The sequence below is a fragment of the Dipodomys spectabilis genome, unplaced genomic scaffold (genome assembly GCF_019054845.1).
Source record: "Dipodomys spectabilis isolate Male_0828 unplaced genomic scaffold, ASM1905484v1 ptg000318l, whole genome shotgun sequence".
NCBI classification, from domain to species: Eukaryota; Metazoa; Chordata; class Mammalia; order Rodentia; family Heteromyidae; genus Dipodomys; species Dipodomys spectabilis.
The window spans coordinates 302,798-326,337 of NW_024870995.1; the positions used below are offsets into that span (position 1 = coordinate 302,798).

Here is a 23,540-nt window from a genome sequence, read left to right on the forward strand (position 1 = left end):
ATGCATGAGCCCCTAGGTTCTATTCCTCAGCACCACATAAGCAAAAAAAAAAAAAAGCCAGAAGTGGCGCTGTGGCTCAAGTGATAGAGCGCTAGTCTTGAGCTGAAGAGCTGAGGGACTGCATCCAGGCTCAGAGTTCAGGCTCCATGACTGGACCCCCCCCAAAAAAAAAAACAAAAAACAGACCTAGTGTTTGGCCTTTAGTAAGCTACCCATAAATACTTATTCCATTATCAAGAAAGATAGATCAAGCACTAATCTGGTCAAAGAGGGAGACACACCCAAAGGACGAAACTGGAGTGAGAGTCCAGTGTTTGCTTAGCTAACAGAGAGCTCTTTGGAGCAAAGGGACCCAGATATGTCCCCTCCCCCACCCCCCTTCACTTCCACAAGACCAGCCGCTGGCATCAGCTCCAGACTCATGCCACTCTCTTAGGACATTTCCTCCACAACACAAACCCAGCCACAGGCACATATCTGGAGGAGACCCAAACCAGGGATGATTTTTTGCCTAAGATTGCCCCCAAACTCCAACTACAAGTGCTCAGTGTTCTCTGCATCCCACACAAGTGGACGAGGGAGATCTTGTTTCTCCCTTGCTACTGCTACACTTCCTCATCCAGCCCCTGGGGGCATCTCCTGGACCCCACCATTGACTGTACCTCATGGGCAGCTTAGAACTGACACAATTACACTCTAACAGAGTTTTCCCTCTTGCTCCATTATGCATTGTGCTCTTAACCTAATTTATGAGTCCTGGAGAGAGTGAAGAACATGCACAAACTCAGATTCAACCTTGGGCTAGCCCAACTCCTACCTGAACCAATTATACAACTTGTCCCCCTCACTGACTATTCCAGTCTCCTGAAGATGGCACGAGTCACTGGGCACTGAAACTGTTCAAGGAGCAGTTAGTGCTGTGATGTGTGGAATTCAAACAGCAAACCAGCAGCATTGGTCCTGCTGAGAACTTGTCAGATGTTCAGACCTGTGGGTCCAGTACTGTGGAGATGAGAAACAGGAACTCACCCATTTAGGCATGGGTGGGGTAAGGGTGGTGATAACACTACAATTCCAGAATTTGCATGACAATCTGAGGCTCTGGGCAGCTTTGGAACAAGACTCATCGGATGCTGAGCACAGCTGAACTGAACTGGGACCCTGGGCAGCTCTTCCAGTACAAAGGGCAGTAGAGGTTACCAATGCAGCGAGCTGTTAGACAACACCTTAGGTTCATATTGTAAGGTCATATTGTAAGGTCCACTCCTGGATGGCTAGTAGACTCCACCCTCCTCACAGTAAAGTCTCCACCCAGTACCTGCCTTACCTAGGCAACTGGGACACCTGGAAGAGGTCACATCTGCATCCGCTGAGGTCACATCTGAATTTGATGTGGCCACACCTTTCTCTGCCCATACTCTAGATAAGGCCTAGCCCAGGCCCAGACGCCCTCTCTCTGCTCTTTTCTAGCTCTTTCTCAGCTCTTTCCTTCTCTTCTCTTTCCCAGCTCCCTTCTCTTTCCTAGTTCTCTCTTTCCCACCTTTTCCAGATGCTCTCTTTTCTAGCTCTTTTCTCTCTTTTCTAGCTCTTTTCTACCTCTTTCCCAGCTCTCTCTCTTTCCCAGCTCTCCCAGCTCTCTTTCCCAGGCCTTTCCCCACCGCGTGGAGGACCAAGATGGCCTGGTGCCAGCTGGAATGATGAATAAACCTACCCCTGACCTGAATACCACGTGCATGCTGCTGTTCTTACTTGGCCACCTCTTTTTAAAAACCTAACACATATGTTATATACAAATTTTAAGAAATAAGTAGGAGGCTGGGATGAGGCTAATGGATATAGTATTTGCTGAGCATGTACAAGGCCCAGCTCTGCAAGAAAGAAAAGTACTAAACTCAAGTTAATAATACAGGTGGTTAGTATTTAGGGAAAGTTGATTGTCACTTACAATTTCCTTGAAATGCATCAAAAATAAGGTGGGAAGGAAGGTGGTAGGAAGGAAAGGAAGAAAGGGGGGAAAGGAAGGAAGGAAAGAAAAAGAAAGAAGGGAGGGAGGGAAGAAGGGAGGGGGGAAAGGAAAAGGGTAAGAGAAATGTAATACTAGATGCTAAGGGTGAAACCAGAGGTGGACAGTGTCCTCTGACCTTTCCCCTCTGTGGCTGGCAGAAGAGTAGCCACAGTGTTGCCTAAATTGTAATCTTGGAGCCTGTGGATGTTACAATGTGTAGTAAGGGAATCTGAAACAGTAGATGAAGTAGGACTGCTAGATGAAGCTAACCTGAGGTAGAGATTATTCTGGCTTCCTTTAAACTAGAAAAGATTAACTTAAGGAGTTTTTTGTTGTTGTTGTTGTTGCTGTTTTTCCATTACTGGGGTTTGATCTCAGGACCTGGGCACTATCCCTTAGCTTTTCACTCAACCACTTGAGCCACAGCTTCAGTTTCAGCTTTCTGGTGGTTGAATGGAGATAGAAATCTCATAGATTTTCCTGCCTAGGCTGGGTTTGAACCCCAATCTTCAGATCTCAGCCTCCTGAGTGTTATATGTATGAGCCAACACATAATTTATGTTCTGTTAAGCCAAGCAAATTTGTAGAAATCTGTTAGCAAAGGAAACCTACATACTTTTAAGCTGTTTCCACCCTCTCCTCTTGCTTCCCAGCTCCTGGGGGATACTGCAAGGCCAAGGAGCTAGAATATAGTGTTCATTTGGAATGGACAGATGTGATCTCCAAGCAGCTTTTCTCCATTAGTTAAACTTTCACCTCACATAGAAAATTGCCTCTGAGGAGTCAGTTAATGACCAGGCACATTTGCTTAAATAGGATCAAACAGTCTGAAAGACTGAGGGGATCCTAGATGTTCCCCACAATTCCAGCACCCCTATTACCAAATTAAAGAGTTCTGTTTTTTGTTTGTTTGTTTTGGTGGGTCATGGGGCTTGAACTCTGGGCCTAATGCTGTTCCTCAGCTCTTCAGCTCAAGGTGAGTGCTCTATCACTTGAGCCAGTTTTTTGGTGGTTTATTGGAGATAAGTCTCACATACTTCCTGCTGTGATCCTCAAATCTTAGTTTCCTGAATAGTTAGGATTACAGGCATGAGCCACTGGCACCTGGGATATTTTGTGGGCCACAGAAAGTACTCTTTGTGGAAGCAGTTGAGTATGGGAAGATATAGGGTCTTGTGGACTTTATCAGGCGCTGAACCTTACAAGTGACATGGGGATCCCTTAGTCTGGTCAAGTGTTCTCCCAGACGCACAGTATAGAGCTTGCCAACAAATGGGCGGCCAGGGACCAACTAGGGTAGGTACCTGGGCTACATGTATCTTGGGTCTTCTGGGACAGCCACCCTGCACAGGTAATGTCTCAGAAAAAACACTTGAATTGCCTTCCAATGAGATAAGCCGTGCTCAGAGGTGAAGCTAAATGGGGAAAGCTAACTGTAAATATACCTAGTTTTCCAATACACCCAGTTCACACCCACTTCTGGTTCATACCAGGCACCTGCCACATGCCTCACAGCTTCCCCTCTTTCAGGTAAGAGTTCTCAAGGAGGAAATACAACCACCAGGAAGTGTAAGAGCCTGAAAGCCCCTGGCTAGGGGGTGTTTGCTGAACTCCTGTTCCTTGAGGCTGCATCGGTGTGTCTGATCTGGGGTTTCCTGTGGACCCTGAATGAAGCTTTCTGTAATGCACACAGGTGTAGAGCTTATACACCTGCTGCTTTACCCAGCAGACAGGGCTCCCCTAGGGGCATGTTTGAAGGCCAGAGACACTACTACACCACTGAGGTAGGTGCCATTGTCACTGCCTTGCAAGCGACTTTGGACTGTCACATTTCCTTTGTGATCAACAGTGGGGATCTTGAAGGAGGAATAAGCCCAACACTGCCCACCCTTACAGAATTTCACTTACATAGCCAGCTCTGATCTCCCCACCATGATTAGAAAATGCTTCTCAAGGTCTGGGAAGGTGGCTCAGTGGTAGAGTGCTTGCCTTGCATGCATGAGGCTCTGTATTCGATTCCTCAGCACCCCATAAGCAGAAAAAGCCAGAAGTGGTGATGTGGCTCAAGTGGTAGAGCTGAGGGACAGTGCCCAGGTCCAGAGTTCAGGCCCCATGACCAGCCAAAAGAAAAAAAAGAATGCTTCTCAATACTCACTGGCACATGTATGTACACAGCTATTTTTATTTTTTATTGTTATTATAAAGGTAATACACAGATAGTCAAGTAATGAGTACTTTTTTTGGGAGGGTCAGTCATGGGGCTTGAACTCAGGGCCTGGGCACTGTCCCTGAGCAGTGATACAGAAAAAAATGCAGCCACACCTGTGCTTCCTGGACAGAGCTAAGGCTTCCTTGTGAACATTCCCTTGTCCCTCTGTACCCTGGTATCTGCTGCAATTGCTCTGTGATCTGCCAGAGCCTACTCTTCAGCATCAATGAGGATAAAGAGTAAAAAGACGCTACAGACCTGTGAACACTAGGGTCCAGTTCTGCGTGGACTGTTCATTTTGGCGATATAGGGCTGTAACTCAAGCAGAACTAGGAAGGCCCTGTGAGTCAGGGTGGAAAACTGCCCTCAGAAGCCTAATAGGATGCTGTGAGAGGGGGAGGGGCTTGTGGTGCAATCAGCCTGAGACATACAGGAATAAGAGAGTAGAAGGAAGTACAGGTGGAAGCGGCAACACAGGTGACCAAAAGGGCACCCCCAAGCACAAAAAATGGAACTAAAAAAAAGGTTTACCACTTCAAGTTGGTAAGGAGCTGAGTGCTGGTGGTTCATGCCTATCATCTTAGCTTCTCCCAAGACTGGGATCTGAGTATTCAGACTCAAAACCAGACCATGTGGAAAAGTCTGTAAGATTCTTGCTTCCAATTAACCAACAAAAAGCCAGAAGGGGAGCTATGGCTCAGTTCAAGCCCTCATAACTAACATACATACAAGAAAAAAAATTGCTAAGGACCAAGAGGAGCACTGGCTTGGCTCTTCAGTTAGTTTTAAATAGTAACACTTTCCTATGATGAAGTTTTAATAATGGCCTCTTAAAACCACTGGCTCATTCCTGTAATACTAACTACTCAGAAGGCTGAGATGTAAGGATCATGGTTTGAAGCAGCCAGGAGGAAATTCCATTGAGACTCTTATCTCTAATTAATCACCAGAAAAAGGCCAGAAGTAGAGCTGTGGCTTACATGGTTGAGTGCTAGTCTTGTGCATAAGAGCCCAGAGACAGTGCACAGGCCAAGTTTAAGGCCCAGCACTGGCCCACATACACACATGCATACACACACACAAAGCCCTGCCTATGGCTTGGGGACATACCTTAAGCTCAAGTGGTAGAGCACCTGCCTAGCAAGTAAAAGGCTCTGAGTTTAAGTCTCAGTATCACCATAGCTCCACATGTTAAAAAGTTTTCCATTTTCCTACTTGAAAAAAAAAAGCGGGGGTGGGGCGGGGGAGACAGTGGGAGCTAGGCAGTCTATGAAAAAGTTTTCAGATTAAAGAGTAGGAAGGTTCTCCCAGTCATCCATTCCTCCTAACTGGGAAAGGAGAACTACGCCTGATATGTTAATATTTTTAATTCCCTTAAATAATAGTTAAGTTGTTGACGTTTTTCCAGTTATTTAAAACATTTACACTCTGCCTAGATTCACTGCTACTCTGCATAAGGGACACCCAATGCCCAATGCAGCAGATTAAGAAATTAAATTGGTGGGGTTGGGAAGGTGGCTCAGTGGTAGAGTGCTTGCATTGCATGAATGAGGCCATGGGTTCGATTCCTCAGCACCACATACGCAGAAAAAGCTGGAAGTGATGCTGTGGCTCAAGTGGTAGAGCGCTAGCCTTCAGCTGAAGAGCTGAGGGACAGTGCCCAGGCCCAGAGTTCAGGCCCCACAACTGGCAAAAAAAAAAAAAAAAAGAAATTCAATTGGCATCAAAATCAAACTGTAATGCTGAAAAGTGAAGTGTGGACATGTTTGTTTGTTTTTCTGCTGTTTACAGGAAGAAATCACATGCATCTTTTAGTGATTTCACTGATCCCAAATACAAAAAAAAACAAAAACAAAAAACTGCTGGGCTAGCCACCTTCAGTCTTAAGTTTCAGCTGATTTACTAAGTCAATATGTTCAGGTACTTATACTCTTCTTAATTCTACAGAGGCAGAAAGTCTCTGTACTCCCAGCCCTTGAGAGGCTGAGTAGGAGTCTCACTACAGCCCAGGAATTGGAGACCAGCTTGGACAAGGTAAATCCATCCCAAAACACTAGATCCTTCCAGAAAAAGACAGAAAGACAGACAAAAAGAAAGAGTGAGTGAGAAAGGAAGAGATAAAGAGAAAAGGAAGGAAAGAACAAATCATAAACCTCACTTTTGTAAGACTTCTCTGAATAGAAGCCAAAGGTCATGTCGAGAAGAAAGTGAAATTGTACTCTGTCAACATAGTCCTCTGCTGAGCTTTGAACCCTACCCTCCAGCCAGGAAGTGCTGCTGGAAGAATTGAAGCAGGATGTAGGTGAGGACAGGGAAATTGAACTTAGTAAATATTAAAAAGGACCAGATTCAGTCCCTAAAACCAGGAAATAAATAAATAGATAAATAAATAAATAAATAAATAAAAACTAGGTTCCTCTCCCACATCTACCTGTACATGTTAAGTTACAAGAATAGCAGACACAGGGCTGGGAAGGTGGCTCAGTGGTAGAGCGCTTGCCTTGCATGCATGAGGCCCTGGGTTCAATTCCTCAGCACCACATAAACAAAAAGAAAAAAGCCAGAAGTGGCGTTGTGGCTCAAGTGGTAGAGTGCTAGCCTTGAGCTGAAGAGCTGAGGGACAATGCCCAGGCCCAGAGTTCAGGCCCCACGACTGGACCCCCCCCCAAAAAAAAAAAAAAAAAAAAAAGAATAGCAGACACAAAGGGCTATCCAAATCTGCCTTCTCCTTTGAAAAGTTGTAAACCCTTTTTTTTTTGGGGGGGGGGGTTTCAGTCGTGGGGTCTGAACTCTGGGCCTGGGCGCTGTCCCTCAGTTCTTCAGCTCAAGGCGAGCGCTCTCCCACTTGAGCTACAGCGCCACTTCTGGCTTTTTTCTTTTTGTTTATGTGGTGCTGAGGAATTGAACCCAGGGCCTCATGCATGCAAGGCAAGCGCTCTACCACTGAGCCACCTTCCCAGCCCCCCCCCCCCTTTTTTTTAATCGGTCATGAAGCTTGAACTCTGGGCCTGGGCGCTGTCCCTCAAGCTCTTCAGCTCAAGGCTAGCGCTCTACCACTTGAGCCACGGCGCCACTTCTGGTTGTCTTAATGGCTTATTGGAGATAAGAGTCTCAGGGCCTTTCTTCCCCCAGCTGGCTTTGGACCGTGATCCTCAGATCTCAGACTCCTGAGTAGCTAGGATTACAGGCATGAGCCACCGGCTCCCAGCTAAATTGTGAACTCTTTACAACAGGTAAAAAGACAGAATGGAAGGTGCTGGGAAGGTGGCTCAGTGGTGGAGTGCTTGCCTCGCAGGCATGAAGACGTGGGTTCGATTCCTCAGCACCACATAAGCAGAAAAAGCTGGAAGTGGCACTGTGACTCAAGTGGTAGAGCGCTAGCCTTGAGAAGAGCTGAGGGATAGCACCCAGGTTCAGAGCTCAGGCCCCACGACCACCACCACCACCACCATCACCACCACCAACAAGACAGAATGGAAAGAAAGGCATGGTTGGCAAAAGTCAGTCCTAAAATCATCTGTTGTCCTGGTGTTTTAGGCAGGCATAGATCCCTTCTCTTTGTTTTACAATAGTAAATGAAACCCATTTTACCCACTCCAAACTAATGTCCCAGCCCAGAAAACATGAGAGCCACCAATAAGAATCACGTTTCTGGCCAGGTGCCGGTGGCTCATACCTGTAATCCTAGCTATTCAGGAGGCTGAGATCTGAGGATTGCGGTTCAAAGCCAGCCCAGGCAGGAAAGACCGTGAGACTCCTATCTCCAATAAACCACTAGAAAGCTGGAAGTGGTGCTGTGGCTCAAGCGGTAGAGTGCTTGCCTTGAGCTGAAGAGCTGAAGGACAGCGCCCAGGCCCAGAATTCAAGCCTCATGACGGATTAAAAAAAGGGGGGGCGGGGGCTGGGAAGGTGGCTCAGTGGTAGAGTGCTTGCCTTCCATGCATGAGGCCCTGGGTTCGATTCCTCAGCACCACATAAGCAAAAAGAAAAAAAGCCGGAAGTGGCGCTGTAGCTCAAGTGGGAGAGCGCTCGCCTTGAGCTGAAGAGCTGAGGGACAGCGCCCAGGCCCAGAAGTCAAGCCCCACAATGGACAAAAAAAAAAAAAAAGAATTTTGTTTCTCCATCTTTTTTTTTTTTTTTTAAATTTCTTCCTTCTCTATACTGTTCCACTAAAATAAGTTCTATTAGAAGTTCCACCTTGCAAGGCTTTGGTGGCTCATGCCTATCAACCTAGCTACTCAGGAGGTTGTGATCTTAGGATCCTGGTTTGAAGCCAGCCTGGGCAGGAAAGTCTGTGACACTCTTCATCTTCAATTAGCCACCAAAAAAGCTGGAAGTGTAGCTGTGGCTCAAGTAGTAGAATCTAGCCTTGAGCAACATAGCTCAGAGATAGTGCCCAGGCCTTGAGTTCAAACCCCAGTATAGGCATGCACACTACGACATGCAAACACAAAGCCAGATGAAGGAGTGTAACTCAAATGGTAGGGTGTCATCCTTAAGTGGAAAAGGCTAATAAGCAAGAGCTTGAGCCCTGAGTTCAAGCCCAGTACCAACACAAAAACAACAATAATATATATATTTTAAAAAAACCTTCTACTTAGTGACTCTCCTTTTTGCAAGACAACATGAAATACTTTTCACATGTGGCTCTCAAGTTCCTGAATTTTGAGTAGAAACTGGGAAGCTGAGGGAATCCCCTTAACTCTTATCTGATGATACAATGACCAGGAAGGGTGACCGGGAAGAAGAGGGCAGATATAACCCTGTGGGATAGAGGGAACCTGTTGAGGATGGCCCTCTCTGAGGTTTTGGAGAAAACCAACAAGAATTTCAGCTACAGGCGTGAGGAGCAGTCCTGGACGTGGATGCAGACCTCCCTGTTAGAAAGGCAGCTACCGTCCACAGCTCCTGCCTGGGTTTGCCTTTCCATTTCCAGTCTTCTACTTGAACCTGCTCCAGAGAATTTCTTCAACCGCACAGCTCCCAGGACTGGAAGGAGGCCAGTCTTCCTCTAGAGCACACAGCCTTCCTTTGTGCTCCCAACAGGGTATCAATTTCAGGGGTAATACCATCATGGGCTTCACACTAGACTACAGTCCTCCAGGGAAGAAAATTCAGGGGGAAAGTGAATAGACATGAACTCACCACTCGAAAGAGACTTTAAATACCTATTAATGACTAAGATCAGAAAAAGCAGGTTGTCCCCCAAATTCTATATGCTCGCTTGCTCTCACCCTTAAACCTGGGATGCAAAGACCTGGAGGGAGGCTCTGCCCTTTCCCGGCCCGACCCGGGAGGGAGCGGCCATCTCCGCGTCCTTCCCCGCTCGCGGCCCGGATGCCACCAGCCCGGCTGGCCCCACGGGGGCTGCCGACCTCAACCGAGGAGCCTGGCCGAGCCGGGCGCCCGCGGCTCCGCTGTCCTCCCGCTGCGCAGGAGGCTGAGACCCGAGGACCGCGGTTCAAAGCCAGCCCGGGCGGGGAAGTCCGGGAGACTCTGACCTCCAGCGAGCCCCGAAAGCGGGGAGTGGCCCGTGGCCCGGGCGGCAGAGCGCCGGCCTGGAGCCGCCCGGGGCTCAAGCCCCACGACCGACCAAGAAAGGAAGCGAGCAAGCAAGCGAGGAAGAAAGCCTGAGAGGCGGCCCCGGCCCGTCCGAGGCCCCGGCCCCCTGGCCGAGCGGCCCCGGCCCGTCCGAGGCCCCGGCTGCTCGGCTGCTCGGAGCCGACCCCGACCCCGAGGTCGGCGCTCAGGACTCAGGTGCGGCCCGGGAGGAGCCGAGTCTCCCTGAGGAGGCCCCAGCGGTGGTCCCCCCAGCGCGGAGACGGGCCCTCCGGGTCCAGCCGAGCGGCACCGGGGGAGGTCCCCCGCCCCGCCCCTGCGGGAGCCCGAGGCCCGTGCCCCCGACGCCTCGGCCTCGCCCGGCTCCCGTGCCCCCGACGCCTCGGCCTCGCCCGGCTCCCGTGCCCCCGACGCCTCGGCCTCGCCCGGCTCCCGTCCCCCGCCGCCGCCGCCTCGCCCGGCTCCCGTCCCCCCCGCCGCCGCCGCCGCCTCACCCGGCTCCCGCCGCGCGCCGACCGAGCCGTCCCGGCGCAGGAGCAGGTCCGCCGTGTCCCGGATGCGGCGGCCCGCGGCCGGCGCGCCCCGCAGCCCGCGGCAGGCCTGGAAGCACACGGCCCAGGCCTGCTCCTCGTTGATGGGCTGCTCGTAGACCTTCAGCACCTCCTCCAGGGACAGCTCCCACGGCTCCGGCCGCGCCGCGCCCCCCGCGCGATCCGGGGCCGCCGCGCCGCCGCTGCCCGCCCGGGCCATGGCCGCCCATCATCGCCGCCCGCGGGTCTCCATAACAGCCGGGGCGACGCGCCGCCGAGCGCGGGGCGGGCCCGCGCCGCCCGCCGGCTTAGTCACGCCCGGAGGCTCCGCCCCGAGCCGGCGGCGCGGGAGAGGGCGGGGGACGCGGGGAGAGGGAGGGGCGCGGGGTGAGGGAGGGACGCGGGGTGAGGGAGGGGCGCGGGGAGAGGGAGGGGCGCGGGGTGAGGGAGGGGCGCGGGGTGAGGGAGGGGCGCGGGGAGAGGGAGGGGCGCGGGGTGAGGGAGGGGCGCGGGGTGAGGGAGGGGCGCGGGGAGAGGGCGGGGGACGCGGGGTGAGGGAGGGGCGCGGGGAGAGGGAGGGGCGCGGGGTGAGGGAGGGGCGCGGGGAGAGGGAGGGACGCGGGGTGAGGGAGGGGCGCGGGGAGAGGGAGGGGCGCGGGGAGAGGGAGGGGCGCGGGGAGAGGGCGGGGGGCGCGGGGAGAGGGAGGGGCGCGGGGTGAGGGAGGGGCGCGGGGTGAGGGAGGGACGCGGGGTGAGGGAGGGACGCGGGGTGAGGGAGGGGCGCGGGGAGAGGGAGGGGCGCGGGGTGAGGGAGGGGCGCGGGGTGAGGGAGGGGCGCGGGGAGAGGGCGGGGGACGCGGGGTGAGGGAGGGGCGCGGGGAGAGGGAGGGGCGCGGGGTGAGGGAGGGGCGCGGGGTGAGGGAGGGGCGCGGGGAGAGGGAGAGGCGCGGGGAGAGGGAGGGGCGCGGGGAGAGGGAGAGGCGCGGGGAGAGGGAGGGGCGCGGGGAGAGGGCGGGGGACGCGGGGTGAGGGAGGGGCGCGGAGAGAGGGGTCCGGGGAGGGATGGGTGGGGAGGACGGTGGGCAGGAGGCGCGGGGTGGGTGAGGGGGGGGCGCGGGGTGGGTGAGGGGGGGCGCGCGGTGGGTGGGGGGGCGCGGGGTGGGTAGGGGGGGCGCGGGGTGGGTGAGGGGGGGCGCGGGGTGGGTGAGGGGGGGCGCGGGGGTGGGTAGGGGGGCGCGGGGTGGGTGAGGGGGGGGGCGGGGTGGGCAGGGGGGCGCGGGGTGGGTAGGGGGGGCGCGGGGTGGGTGAGGGGGGGCGCGGGGTGGGTGAGGGGGGGGCGCGCGGTGGGTGAGGGGGGGGGCGCGGGGAGCCGGGGAGGACGCTGAGCGGGAGGCGCGGGGAGCCGGGGAGGACGCTGAGCGGGAGGCGCGGGGAGCCGGGGAGGACGCTGAGCGGGAGGCGCGGGGAGCCGGGGAGGACGCTGAGCGGGAGGCGCGGGGAGCCCGGGAGGACGCTGAGCGGGAGGCGCGGGGAGCCGGGGAGGACGCTGAGCGGGAGGCGCGGGGAGCCGGGAGTGGCAGGGCCGAGGAAGGCGAGCGCGCGCGGCCGCGGCCCGCGGCTACAGTCCCAGACCCCCAGACCGTCCTAGGCGCCTTTCGGGTGCCGAGTTCCGCGGTGAGGACCCGGGGCCACCGCGTCGTAGCCGGAACAGGTGAAGCAAGTTGGGCACCGGACTCCGGAGACAGTGGGACTGGCGTCGCCTAGTGAGTAGAGCAAGGACCGAGCCCAAGTCCACTTCAGATGAGACAAACGGGTCAGCTTCTCCCCGGGGACGCGGGCACCCGGCTGGCGGGGAGCGGCGGGGAGCGCGGGCTTCCTCTCGCTCGGCACGGAGGCCCCTGAATGCACTCTTTGTCAAAAGCCTGCAGCCCGGCAGGGCTGAAGCTCCCGGGTCCGGGAGGAAACGCTGAAAGGCGAGAGGCTGTGGTTTTGTGCTTTAGGTTTATTTTGGGATAAGGATAAAGACCACAAATCCTAAGGGACGCCGGATAGTGTCAGCTTCCAGCCCTCCTCTCTAGGTCAGACAGCTCAGAGGGACGGGCTCTGGAGATGGCTAGGGCTGGGAAGGTGGCCCAGTGGTAGAGTGCTTGCCTCTTATGCATGAGTTTGATTCCTCAGCACCATTTACTCAGAAAAAGCCAGAAGTGGCGCTGTGGCTCAAGTGGTAGAATGCTCGCCTTGAGCTGAAGAGCTGAGGGACAGCGCCCAGAGACAGGCAAAGAAAAAAGAAAAGAAAAAGATTTCTGGACAAATGGTTGATGTAAAGGATAAGCATAGCTGAACCTAGACAATGAGAGAAGAGGCACATAACGGAATGAAACCTGTGGTCATGATGATGTCTCTGAGTGAAGCCATGAGGAGAAGCTAAAACTGTCAAGAGACTCTCTTGAAGGGGTAGGAATGTAAGGAGAGACCTACCCACAGTGTCCTCATCAAGAGATGAGATATACTTGGGGGCTGTGTTTGGTGCCCATTGAAGACATTCCAAGTCATCTGTAATTATTTATTTTGGTGCCAGTTCTGGGACTTGAACTCAGAGCCTGGGTGCTACCTGGAGGTTGCTGAAAGCTAGCACTCTACCACTTGAGCCACAGCTCCACATCTGGCTTTTGGTGGTTGTCTGGGAATATGAGTCTTACAGACTTTCCTGCCTGGGCTAGTTTTGAACCACAACCCTTAGATCTCAGCCTCCTGAGTAGCTAGGACTACAGTCATGAGCCACCAGTGCCCAGCTCATCATTTTTAAATTAAAAATTTTTTATTGTTATTATAAAGGTGATGTACAGAGGGGTTACAGTTACATAAGTCAGGGAAAAATATATTTCTTTTTGGACAATGTGACCCCCTCATTTGTAAAAGTGAATGGGATGATTTCCCAGGGTGTCAGTCACACAGTGGTTGCTGCTAGAGCCTATCATTGTCTTTCTGCTTACAGGAAGGATCACAGCTGACAGTTTTTGGGTCTGATACAGGCTTCGCTGTTCCAGGGAATTGAACGTTGCTAGATTAGAGGAAGAGTTGTGAGAGTGCTTCCAAATTGGTATTGCTGAGTTGACAGTTTAGTGTTAAAAGGTAAAGGCTCCATCTGGCATTGGTCCCAAACACTCATTCTCCTTCTAAAAGTATCATATGCTCATCACAAATGTACACATTTCCTGTCCACACAAGCGTTACATATCACATACCCTGCTCTGCACTTCTATCTCTTACCCATAGACTTTCCTGCCTGGGCTGGCTTTGAACCTCCATCCTCAGATCTCAGCCTCCTGAGTAGCTAGGATTACACGGGTGAGCCACTGGTGTGGGACTTGAACTCAAGGCCTAGACATTGTCCCTGAGCTTTTTTGCTCAAGGCTAGCACTTTATCACTTTGAGAGAGAGTGTCACTGCAGCTTTTCTGTGATTTAATTGGAAATAGGAGTCTAGGAAGTGGCACTGTGGCACAAGTGATAGATGGCTAACCTTGAGCTGAAGAGCTCAAGGACAAGCCCAGGCCCAGAGTTCAAGCCCCATGACTGACAAAAAAAAAAAATAAGAGTCTCACAGGCTTTTCTGCCTGGGCTGGCTTTGAACTACGATCCTCAGATCTAAACCTCCTGAGTAGCTAGGATTATAGTATTGGGGTGGCCCCCAATATTGGGGTTCATGATCAAAGGAACGAGACTGAAACAAAGCAAAAGTCAGACAAAGCTATATTTCGTGCCAAGCATCTAGAAACAGACCGACTTGTCAGGGCCACCTCAACAGAGAGCAAACCCCACTCAGCTGCACGGGCTTTTTATAGGGAACAGGCCATGCAGTTAGCCTGGCCACACACGAAGGTGGCCAATGAGGTTACAAATTATCTAGCAGTTGTTTAAACTAAACTAGCCTACCACTTTGGTCAATTTTGGCATGTGGGTTTGGTGTGTGTGTGGTGGGGGAGAGGTGGGGTTTGCATTCCTTGGTGGGGGGGTGTTACATATGTGCTCGTTACTAATTAGACATGTGCATTTGACCTCTAGGCTCTGTTATCAGAGACTTGCAACCCACATTTTTCCTTAACTTGTAAACAAGATGGATGTTTAACCAGGGTGGAGTCACATAGGCTCACTGGGTCCTAACATTAAGGTTGGGTCCCAACAATAGGTGTGAGCCATCAGTGCCTGGCTGTGTTTTTGTGCAGTGTTTTTGCTCCAGTGACTCTCTTTAGTTTCTTGTTTTGTTTTTTGGTCGGTCGTGGGGCTTGAACTCTGGGCCTGGGCACTGTCCCTCAGCTCCTCAACTCAAGGCCAGCACTCCACCACTTGAGCCACAGCACTACCTCTGGATTGGAGATTAGAGTCTCACGGACTTTCCTGCCTGGGCTGGCTTTGAACCTCGATCCTCAGAGCTCAGCCTTCAGAGTAGCTAGGCTTACAGGCATGAGCCCCCAGGCCTGGCTGTTTACTTTTTCTCTTTGATGAACAATGTGGTCCTTTGAATACCAGCATGATGGTGCCACCTTCTGGTAGAAAAGTCTGGTCACTGGGAAACTTGTTCAGTAGTCTTTCCGCCCCACTTGTATTGGCGACAGACAGTTCCTTCCTCTAATTCTTCTTGAGTGCCCTGCTGCGGGCCCGCGCCCAGCCAGGCCCAATGAGAGGGCGGCGCGAGTGGGTTCAGACAGCCTCCCGCCAATGGGCGCGCGCCCGGCCGGCCAATGAGAGGGCGGCGCGAGTGGGTCCGGACAGCCCCCGGCCAATGGGCGCGCGCCCGGCTGGGGCCAATGAGAGGGCGGCTCTGGTTCACGGCGCGAGCCTGCAGCGTCTGAGGCGCCCGCGCTCACCGCGTCCACTTCGCGGGTTTTTGACGCGGCTGCGGTCGTGGGGATGCCGGGCCGCAAGAGGCTCTGGGCCCAGCTGCTGGGTAAGTGGGCGCTATGGACGGCGCGCCGGCCCCCCCCCGCCCTCAGGGGCCTCCCCGCGCTCTGCCTTCCAGGCCGCGCCATTCCCCCACCCCGTCTGTCTCTTCCAGGCCCCCCGCCCCGCCGCCACGCCCCGCGTCTCCCCCTCTGTCTCTCCCAGGCCCCCGCCCCGCGTCTCCCCCTCTGTCTCTCCCAGGCCCCCGCCCCGCGTCTCCCCCTCTGTCTCTCCCAGGCCCCCGCCCCGCGTCTCCCCCTCTGTCTCTCCCAGGCCCCCGCCCCGCGTCTCCCCCTCTGTCTCTCCCAGGCCCCCGCCCCGCGTCTCCCCCTCTGTCTCTCCCAGGCCCCCGCCCCGCGTCTCCCCCTCTGTCTCTCCCAGGCCCCCGCCCCGCGTCTCCCCCTCTGTCTCTCCCAGGCCCCCGCCCCGCGTCTCCCCCTCTGTCTCTCCCAGGCCCCCGCCCCGCGTCTCCCCCTCTGTCTCTCCCAGGCCCCCGCCCCGCGTCTCCCCCTCTGTCTCTCCCAGGCCCCCGCCCCGCGTCTCCCCCTCTGTCTCTCCCAGGCCCCCGCCCCGCGTCTCCCCCTCTGTCTCTCCCAGGCCCCCGCCCCGCGTCTCCCCCTCTGTCTCTCCCAGGCCCCCGCCCCGCGTCTCCCCCTCTGTCTCTCCCAGGCCCCCGCCCCGCGTCTCCCCCTCTGTCTCTCCCAGGCCCCCGCCCCGCGTCTCCCCCTCTGTCTCTCCCAGGCCCCCGCCCCGCGTCTCCCCCTCTGTCTCTCCCAGGCCCCCGCCCCGCGTCTCCCCCGTCGTCCTCCGCGCCGGCCCTCCGCTCTGCCGCCACCTGGCCTCCCCGCGGATTCCCCGCAGAGTCCCTGCACCCTCCACTGCCTCCACCTCTCCTGCCGCCTCTCTCCTTCCGCTCCTTCCTCCTTCCTCCGGGTGACGGGAGGCGCTGCGGACTGGAGGTTCAGGGCCACCCAGGCCTCAATTAGGCGTCCGTGCACTTCGACCCGAGGCCATCAGCCCACCCCCGTGGAGACCCCTAACGCTGCAGCCTTCGTCCTGCCCTCGGTAGCACGTGGCGACAGCTTGGGCAGCCTGGGCCCTGCGGTCTCAGGACCTGCTCGCTGGAGGCAGCTGGTCCTGCCTCGCACAGTAGCCCAGGTGGCTGGCCTCTGGCTTAGGTCGAGGGTGCGGTTTTGAAACGAATCTCGCAGGAGTTCTGCTTGCCCTGGAGTCAGTTAAGGCATAGATGTCACCATGTTTTCATTTAAGTATTACCATAACTTTTAAAAAGGGATTTCTCCCTCAGCAGGAAGGGTCAAGAGGCAAAAGCATGATCCTGAAAGGGAAGAGAAATTAAAGGATTCAGCTGTGAACCTTCTGAGACGCCACCAAAATTTGAATGACCTTTTGCTAGAGGTAAGAGGAAGTTGTCTTAGCTTTACAGGTAGATTTCAGACTTGGTAGTTATTATTGTTATTATTATCCCAATTAAGACTGTGCCTTGTAAGTGGCACTGTAGCTCAAGAGGTAGAGCACTAGCCTTGAGCTGAAGAGCTGAGGGACAGCACCCACCCAGGTCCAGAGTTCAAGCCCCACAATCGACCAAAAAAAAATTGCCTTTATAAGATCTTTGGGGAGCTCTATTGTGTTTCTGTTAGCCTATTAGACTATTTTAAATTTTGCCATAAAACCACGCAGACATCCAGGTACAGAGAACAAAGAAAGGTTTATTGCTGGGAAAGGTACTGGCAAGACCCTTTCTCACAAGGGAGAAGTAAGAAGAACTGCCGGCTATTGTCTGAGGTGACCTATATAACCTAGGAGGTTTAGGAGGGGCTAGAAGGGGCGAGGAGACAGAGACTGTGGGGAGGACTGTGAGGACCAGGGGTTTCATCATGGTGGATTAGAATTTATGGCTGCTGCCCAAATAGTAGAGAAGGGGCAGCAGCTGCCCAGACCTGAAGATCACTCTAAGGGGCTCTTGTTGCCTTACATGGTGGTAGCTGCCTCAGAGAAGTGCCATCCCAAGGTAAAGGGGGGTTGGAGGCTGAATATTTACAGCCTATACTAAATGGGCCTAATGTTGCCTAACAAAGGAACATGTTAAGGTGTGTAAAGGGGGAAGAAGCCTACAAAGCCATGAGACAGGAGCTCATTGGGCTAATACAGCCAATAGATGATGACTAGGTGAGAAGAAATGCTGGGTGCATTTATCCCTTTAGATATAAAAAACAATTGAGTAGTGAGTTTAATAATTTTCTAAGTAATTATTGTAAATTTCTCTTTTAAGAACATTTGAAGGGCTGGGAAGGTGGCTCAGTGGTAGAGCGCTTGCCTTGCATGCCTGAGGCCCTGGGTTCGATTCCTCAGCACCACGTAAGCAAAAAGAAAAAAGCCAGAAGTGGCGTTGTGGCTCAAGTGGTACAGTGCTAGCCTTGAGCTGAAGAGCTGAGGGACAGTGCCCAGGCCCAGAGTTCAGGCCCCACAACCAGACCCCCCCCCCCCCCAAAAAAAAAAGAACGTTTGAGAATCCCCAATGGGTATGTATTATATGCACACAGATTGAATTAAAGTGAGTTCTCTGAATTTTGGTTTTTAGGTGGAAGATCCACTGTGTGAAAAATCGTGTCTTGGCAAATTGGCTGATTGTGACAATGCTGAGGTCTACCCAAATTGCTCTAGTTCCTTTATAGGTGAGTTATCACTGCATTTGTTGTATTAAAAAAATATCTCTGGGTGTGTGGCTCACAACTGTAATCCTAGCTACTCAAGAGGCTGAGATCTGAGAATCACACCATTCAAAGTCATTTAGAGTGGGCTGGGAATGTGGCTTAGTGGTAGAGTGCTTCTAGCATTCATGAAGCCCTGGGTTTGATGTCTCAGTATGACATACAGAGAAAAACCAGAAGTGGCACTGTGGCTCAAGTGGTAGAGCACTAGCCTTAAAACCTTAGGGACAGGGCTGGGAAGGTGGCTCAGTGGTAGAGTGCTTGCCTCACATTCATGAGGCCCTGGGTTCCATTCCTCAGCACCACATAAGCAGAAAAAGCTGGAAGTGGCACTGTGGCTCAAGTGGTAGAGCGCTAGCCTTGAGCTGAAGAGCTGAGGGACAGCGCCCAGGCTGAGTTCAGGCCCCATGACCGGCAAAAAAAAAAACCTTAGGGACAGTACTCAGGCCCTGAGTTCCAGCCCCAGGACTAACACCCCCCCCCCCAAAAAAAAAAAAAAAAAAAGTGGCTCTAGTTTTGTTTTCTCTTTAAGGCTCTGCTTTGCAAGATCAAGCCTCAAGACTGGGAATTCCTGTGGGGATTCTGTCAGCCAGGCTATTTGCCTGCAATGTGGAGCAAGTCTGCAAGAGTTCCAGCCATTTGATATTGCTCAGCTCAGAACAAAGAGTTAAGATTCCAGCCTTGTTTTTAAGCTGTTTGAGAAAGTAGGATTAAGAAAATACTGTTTTGGGTAGTTTGCCTGTTTTTGAAAATTTTTTTTTAATCTTTTTTCAGAAAAAGCTCTCTTTCTTGTTAGAGATTGCTCAGAAGTTATTGGCACATAGTATGTTCTCTCGTCTCTCCTTCTGCCAAGAATTATGGAAAATACAGGTAAATTTAAGGTATTCTGTTGATTTAAGCAGTGTTCTGTTGATTTATTTTTTTAGAAATTAGGCCAAACATCTTATTACAGAGTATGAGAAAAACAGTCCATCAGATACTCATGCAGGTGGGACAGGAGGTACCTCAGTACCCTCTTGGACCATTTCCATGTATCAGTATTTATTAGAATAGAGAACATCACAGAACACAATGCTCTGCTTTTTTTTTTGGGGGGGGGGTCTGGTCGTGGAGCCTGAACTCTGGGCCTGGGCGCTGTCCTTCACCTCTTCAGCTCAAGGCTAGCGCTCTACCACTTGAGCCACAGCACCACTTCCGGCTTTTTTCTTTTTGCTTATGTGGTGCTGAGAAATCGAACCCAGGGCCTCATGCATGCAAGGCAAGTGCTTTGCCACTGAGCTACCTTCCCAGCCCTCCACTTTCAATTTTTAATGGGCCTGGGATAAGAGCCTAGACAACTTTTAAGGGAAACACACAGAGGATTTGTAACACTGTTGTTTTCTGCAGAACTCTTTGTTGCTAGAGGCTGTGTGGCATCTTCATATGCAGAGTGTTGTGAGCCTGCAAGAGCTGCTGGAAAGGTACGGCACTAATGTTTCTGTGTTATTTTAACACTGAATGATGTTTTTTTCTCAGGGCCTTGTACTTGCTTGCTTAGCCCCACCTCTAGCCCCACTTTTTACTTTTCTCCCCTTTTTTTTTAATCAGTCATGGAGTCTGGGCACTGTCCCTGAGCTTTCTGTCTCAAGGTGAGCACTCTACCACGTTGAGCCACAGCACTACTTCAGGTTTTCTGGTGGTTAATTGGCGGTAAGAGTCTCATGGCCCTTCCTGCCTGGGCTGGGGCTGAACCACAATTCTCAGTTCTCACCCTCCTGAGTAGCTGGGATTACAGGTGTGAGCCACAGGCATCTGGCTTGATTTTTTTTTTTTTGTCAGTCATAGGCCTGAACTCTGGGCCTGGGTACTGTCCCTCAGCTCTTCAGCTCAAGGCTAGCACTCTACCTCTTGAGCCACAGCGCCACTTCCAGCTTTTTTTTTTTTTTTTTTTTTTGCTTATGTGGTGCTGAGGAATTGAACCCAGGGCCTCATGCGTGCAAGGCAAGCGCTCTACCACTGAGCCACCTTCCCAGCCCTGTGCTCATTCTTGAGTCTACTTTGCAGACATTAAGCACAGTTGAGTATGACATCCTGAGCATGCTTGATGGCACGGCCCCAGCTAGCTGGGCGCTGGTGGCGCACACCTGTAATCCTAGCTACTCAGGAGGCTGACCTCTGAGGATTGAGGTTTGAAGCCACCCCAGGTAGGAAAGTTCATGAAATTCTTTTTTTTTGTTGTTTTTTAGGGTTTTTTTGGTCATAGTCTTGAACTCTGGGCCTGGGCTCTGTCCTGGAGCTCTTCAGGCAAGCACTCTGCCACTTGAGCCACAGCACCACTTCCAGTTTTCGGGTGGTTAATTGGATATAATAGTCTCATGGATGTTCCTGTCCAGTCTGGCTTTGAACTACGATCCTGAGATCTCAGCCTCCTGAACAGCTAGAATTATAGACCTGAGCCACTGGTGCTCAGCTTCATGAAATTCTTTGTTTGTTTGTTTTTTTGGGTCTGGTCGTGGGGCCTGAACTCTGGGCCTGGGCGCTGTCCCGCAGCTCTTCAGCTCAAGGCTAGCGCTCTACCACTTGAGCCACACTCGCCACTTCCGGCTTTTTTCTTTTTGCTTATGTGGTGTTGAGGAATTGAACCCAGAGCCTCATGCATGCAAGGCAAGCGCTCTACCACTGAGTCACTTTCCCAGCCCCAGCTTCATGAAATTCTTAGGAGTAGACTGCTAGCCTTGAGTGAAAGAAGCTCAGGGACAGTGACCAGGCCCTGAATTTAAGCAGCAGTACTGGCACCAAAAGAAAAGAAAAAAGTTGGATTTTTACCTCTTACAGCAAAAACCTCCCCAAAACAAGGAAATAGGAAAACCATGGAAATATAAATGTACAAAAGGAAATCATGGAAGAATGTTTTTGTCTTAAAGTGAGAAGGCCTAAATATAAAACAACATATATCAAGCTATCAAGATTAGTAAACTTAAGTACATGAAAGCACATCTGAGCCAGGCGCTGGTGGCTCACACCTGTAATCCTGGCTACTCAGGAGCCTGAGATCTGAGGATCACAGTTCAAAGCCATCCTGGGCAAGAAAGTCCATGAGACACTTTATCTCCAGTTAACCACCAGAAAACCAGGAGTGGCGCTGTGGTTCAAGTGGTAGAGCACTAGCCTTGAGCTGAAAAGCTGAGAGACAGAGTTCAAGCCCCACAACCAAAAAAGAGAAAGCTCATGTGATATATACAACATAACAAAGCAGAAATGGACAGAATTGAAGGTAAACCACACATTTTTTTAATAACTGTTAGAGATTTATATCTCCTTTGTTTGTACTAGATGGATTGAAGCAGGTTAGCAGTCGATATTAGACTAGAACATGGTAAACCAGTGTGGCTGTTCCCTCCATAGCACTCAGGCCTGCAGTGACAGAAAGCATGCTATACACATTGAGTCTCCAAGCCGGGCGCTGGTGGCTCACGCCTGTAATCCTAGCTACTCAGGAAGCTGAGATCTAAGGATCATGGTTCAAAGCCAGCCCGGGCAGGAAGTGGCGCTGTGGCTCAAGTGGTAGCGCACTCGCCTTGAGCTGAAGAGTGCAGGGACAACTCCCAAGCCCATAGTTCAAGCCCCACGACGGACCAAAAAAACAAAAAAAACACATTGAATCTCCAAATAGAACATGAGTTTAAGCCACAAAACAAGTTAGACTAGACTGAAAGGGTTAAAGCCTCTCAGAATATGTTCTCCAACCACAAAGTTATTTAAGGAAAATTTGAGAAGCAGCAAACTTAATGGGTCAAAGAATCATAGAGGAAATTGCAGAATTGAAATGAGTGAAAATGTATGGCATGCAGCTGGAGAAATGCTTAGAAGGGAATGTGTAGCTGTTAAAATTCTATGTTTAAACAAAGAAAGATCTCAAGTCAACAACTTAGCCTTGCACCTTAAACACTATCAAAAGGAAGCAAACTAAAACTAAAAGGAAAATAGAAGGGGCTGGAAATGTGGCTCAGTGGTAGAGTGCTTGCCTAGCATGCATGAAGCCCTAGGTTCTATTTCTCAATACCACATACACAGAAAAAGCTGGTAGTGACATTGTGGCTCAAGCAGTAGAGTGCTATCCTTGAGTAAAAGAAGCTCAGGGACAGTGCCCAGGCCTGAGTTCAAGCCCCAGTACTGGAAAAATAGGAGAAAGTGGGCTGGGATTGGTGGCTTATACCTGCAATACCAGCTACATGAGAAGTAAGTTGGAGACTTATAGTTTGAGCCACCCCAGGCAAAAGCAAAGTCCTTATTTGAAAAATAACAGTAAAGCATACCTGGTGTTGATGGCTCAGACTTGTAATCATCCCTACTCAGAAGGCTGAGATCTGAGAATTGCCATTTGAAGCCAGCCTGGGCAGGAAAGTCCCCAATGCTCTGATCTCCAGTTAAGCACCAAAAAAGCTGGAAGTGGAGCTGTGACTCAAGTGGCAGAGCACTTGCCTTGAGGAGGGAAAAAAAAAAAAAAGCTCAGGTACAATGCTTAGGACCTGAGTTCAAGCCTAGACACATATTAAAAAAACACATTAAAATAGTTGGAGGGGTCAGACACCAGATGCTAATGCCTCACACCTGTAATCCTAGCTACTCAGAAGGCTGAGATCTGAGGATCTGGCTTTAAAGCCAGCCCCAGGCAGGAAAGTCTATGAGTCTCTTATCTACAATTAATCACAGAAAGAGCCAGAAGTGGTGCTATGGCTCAAGTGGTAGAGTGCTAGGAGCTTAGGTACCCAGGCCCAGAGTTAAAGCTCCAGGACCAGACAAAAAAAATGGGCGGGGGGGGGGGGGGGGTGGGGGGAGGGGGAGGTGAGCATATGTTTCAAATGTCAAAGTGCTTACCTAGTAAGTTCAAGGTTCTAAGTTGAACACCTATTACTAGAAAAAAAAAAAGATGAAAACAATAAGGCTAGTGAAGTAGATAACAAAACAGTATGGAAAAGGAAGTGAAACAAATTGGGGAAAAGAACCCATTACTCCATTACTATCCGACTATCACTGAACTTTACCACAGCAGAAAGCTGCTCCAAATGAGTATGTCAATGACAGCCAGGCAGACGTTCCTGGGTCAGAGGACTTGCTGCCAGCTTATTCCCACTGGTCCATTCTTCCTAGTGAAGTGAGTGTTAAAGGAAAACTGTCTGGATATAGGGACTAAGGGGGTCCACTTGGGCATTTGTGTGTCTCCAGTCACCCCAATGTGCAGGCCATGGCTGAGTGGCTCTTCAGGAACCTGTGTCTTTTGTGTGAACAGACAGAAGCCTCCTGCAAGTCTACAGATCTGGCCAGAACCATTCTTTATGGTATGTTCATAGCGTGTGGGCTTTGGGGGAGGTTCATTGTGACACTGGGAAGAAAAGAAGCTTCCCTCATATGTGGGCTGGGACCCAGATTATGTTACCCTGAGTGGCTAGAAATTGTACTAAGTTAGCTGTTGGCAGGAGTAGATTTTCCTTAGAGTGCCCCTAGTCCCTTTTCTTCTCTCAGACTGCCACTCATCTTTTCTTCTCTCAGACTGCCACTCATCTCTGAGGAGTGACTTCAATAAGCAAG

The 23,540-nt window shown here is 51.9% G+C and overlaps 2 protein-coding genes across 3 annotated transcripts in view; one reads left to right on the plus strand and one right to left on the minus strand.

Annotated features, from left to right (window-relative positions):
* Positions 1-10,523, minus strand: part of Spire2 (spire type actin nucleation factor 2) — a 37,665-nt gene extending 27,142 nt beyond the window's left edge. For both annotated transcript variants that reach the window (XM_042702214.1, XM_042702213.1), the window contains exon 1: positions 10,268-10,523. In XM_042702214.1, the coding sequence (XP_042558148.1) occupies positions 10,268-10,523 (256 nt within the window). The remainder of the gene's footprint in view (positions 1-10,267) is intronic.
* Positions 10,524-15,174: 4,651 nt separating this feature from the next.
* Fanca (FA complementation group A) overlaps positions 15,175-23,540 on the plus strand; it is a 64,166-nt gene continuing 55,800 nt past the window's right edge. Inside the window, exons 1-7 of the mRNA XM_042702212.1 lie at positions 15,175-15,250; positions 16,550-16,659; positions 17,843-17,936; positions 18,505-18,638; positions 18,747-18,842; positions 19,359-19,432; positions 23,178-23,290. Of these exons, the coding sequence (XP_042558146.1) occupies positions 15,214-15,250; positions 16,550-16,659; positions 17,843-17,936; positions 18,505-18,638; positions 18,747-18,842; positions 19,359-19,432; positions 23,178-23,290 (658 nt within the window). The 5' untranslated portion in view covers positions 15,175-15,213. The remainder of the gene's footprint in view (positions 15,251-16,549; positions 16,660-17,842; positions 17,937-18,504; positions 18,639-18,746; positions 18,843-19,358; positions 19,433-23,177; positions 23,291-23,540) is intronic.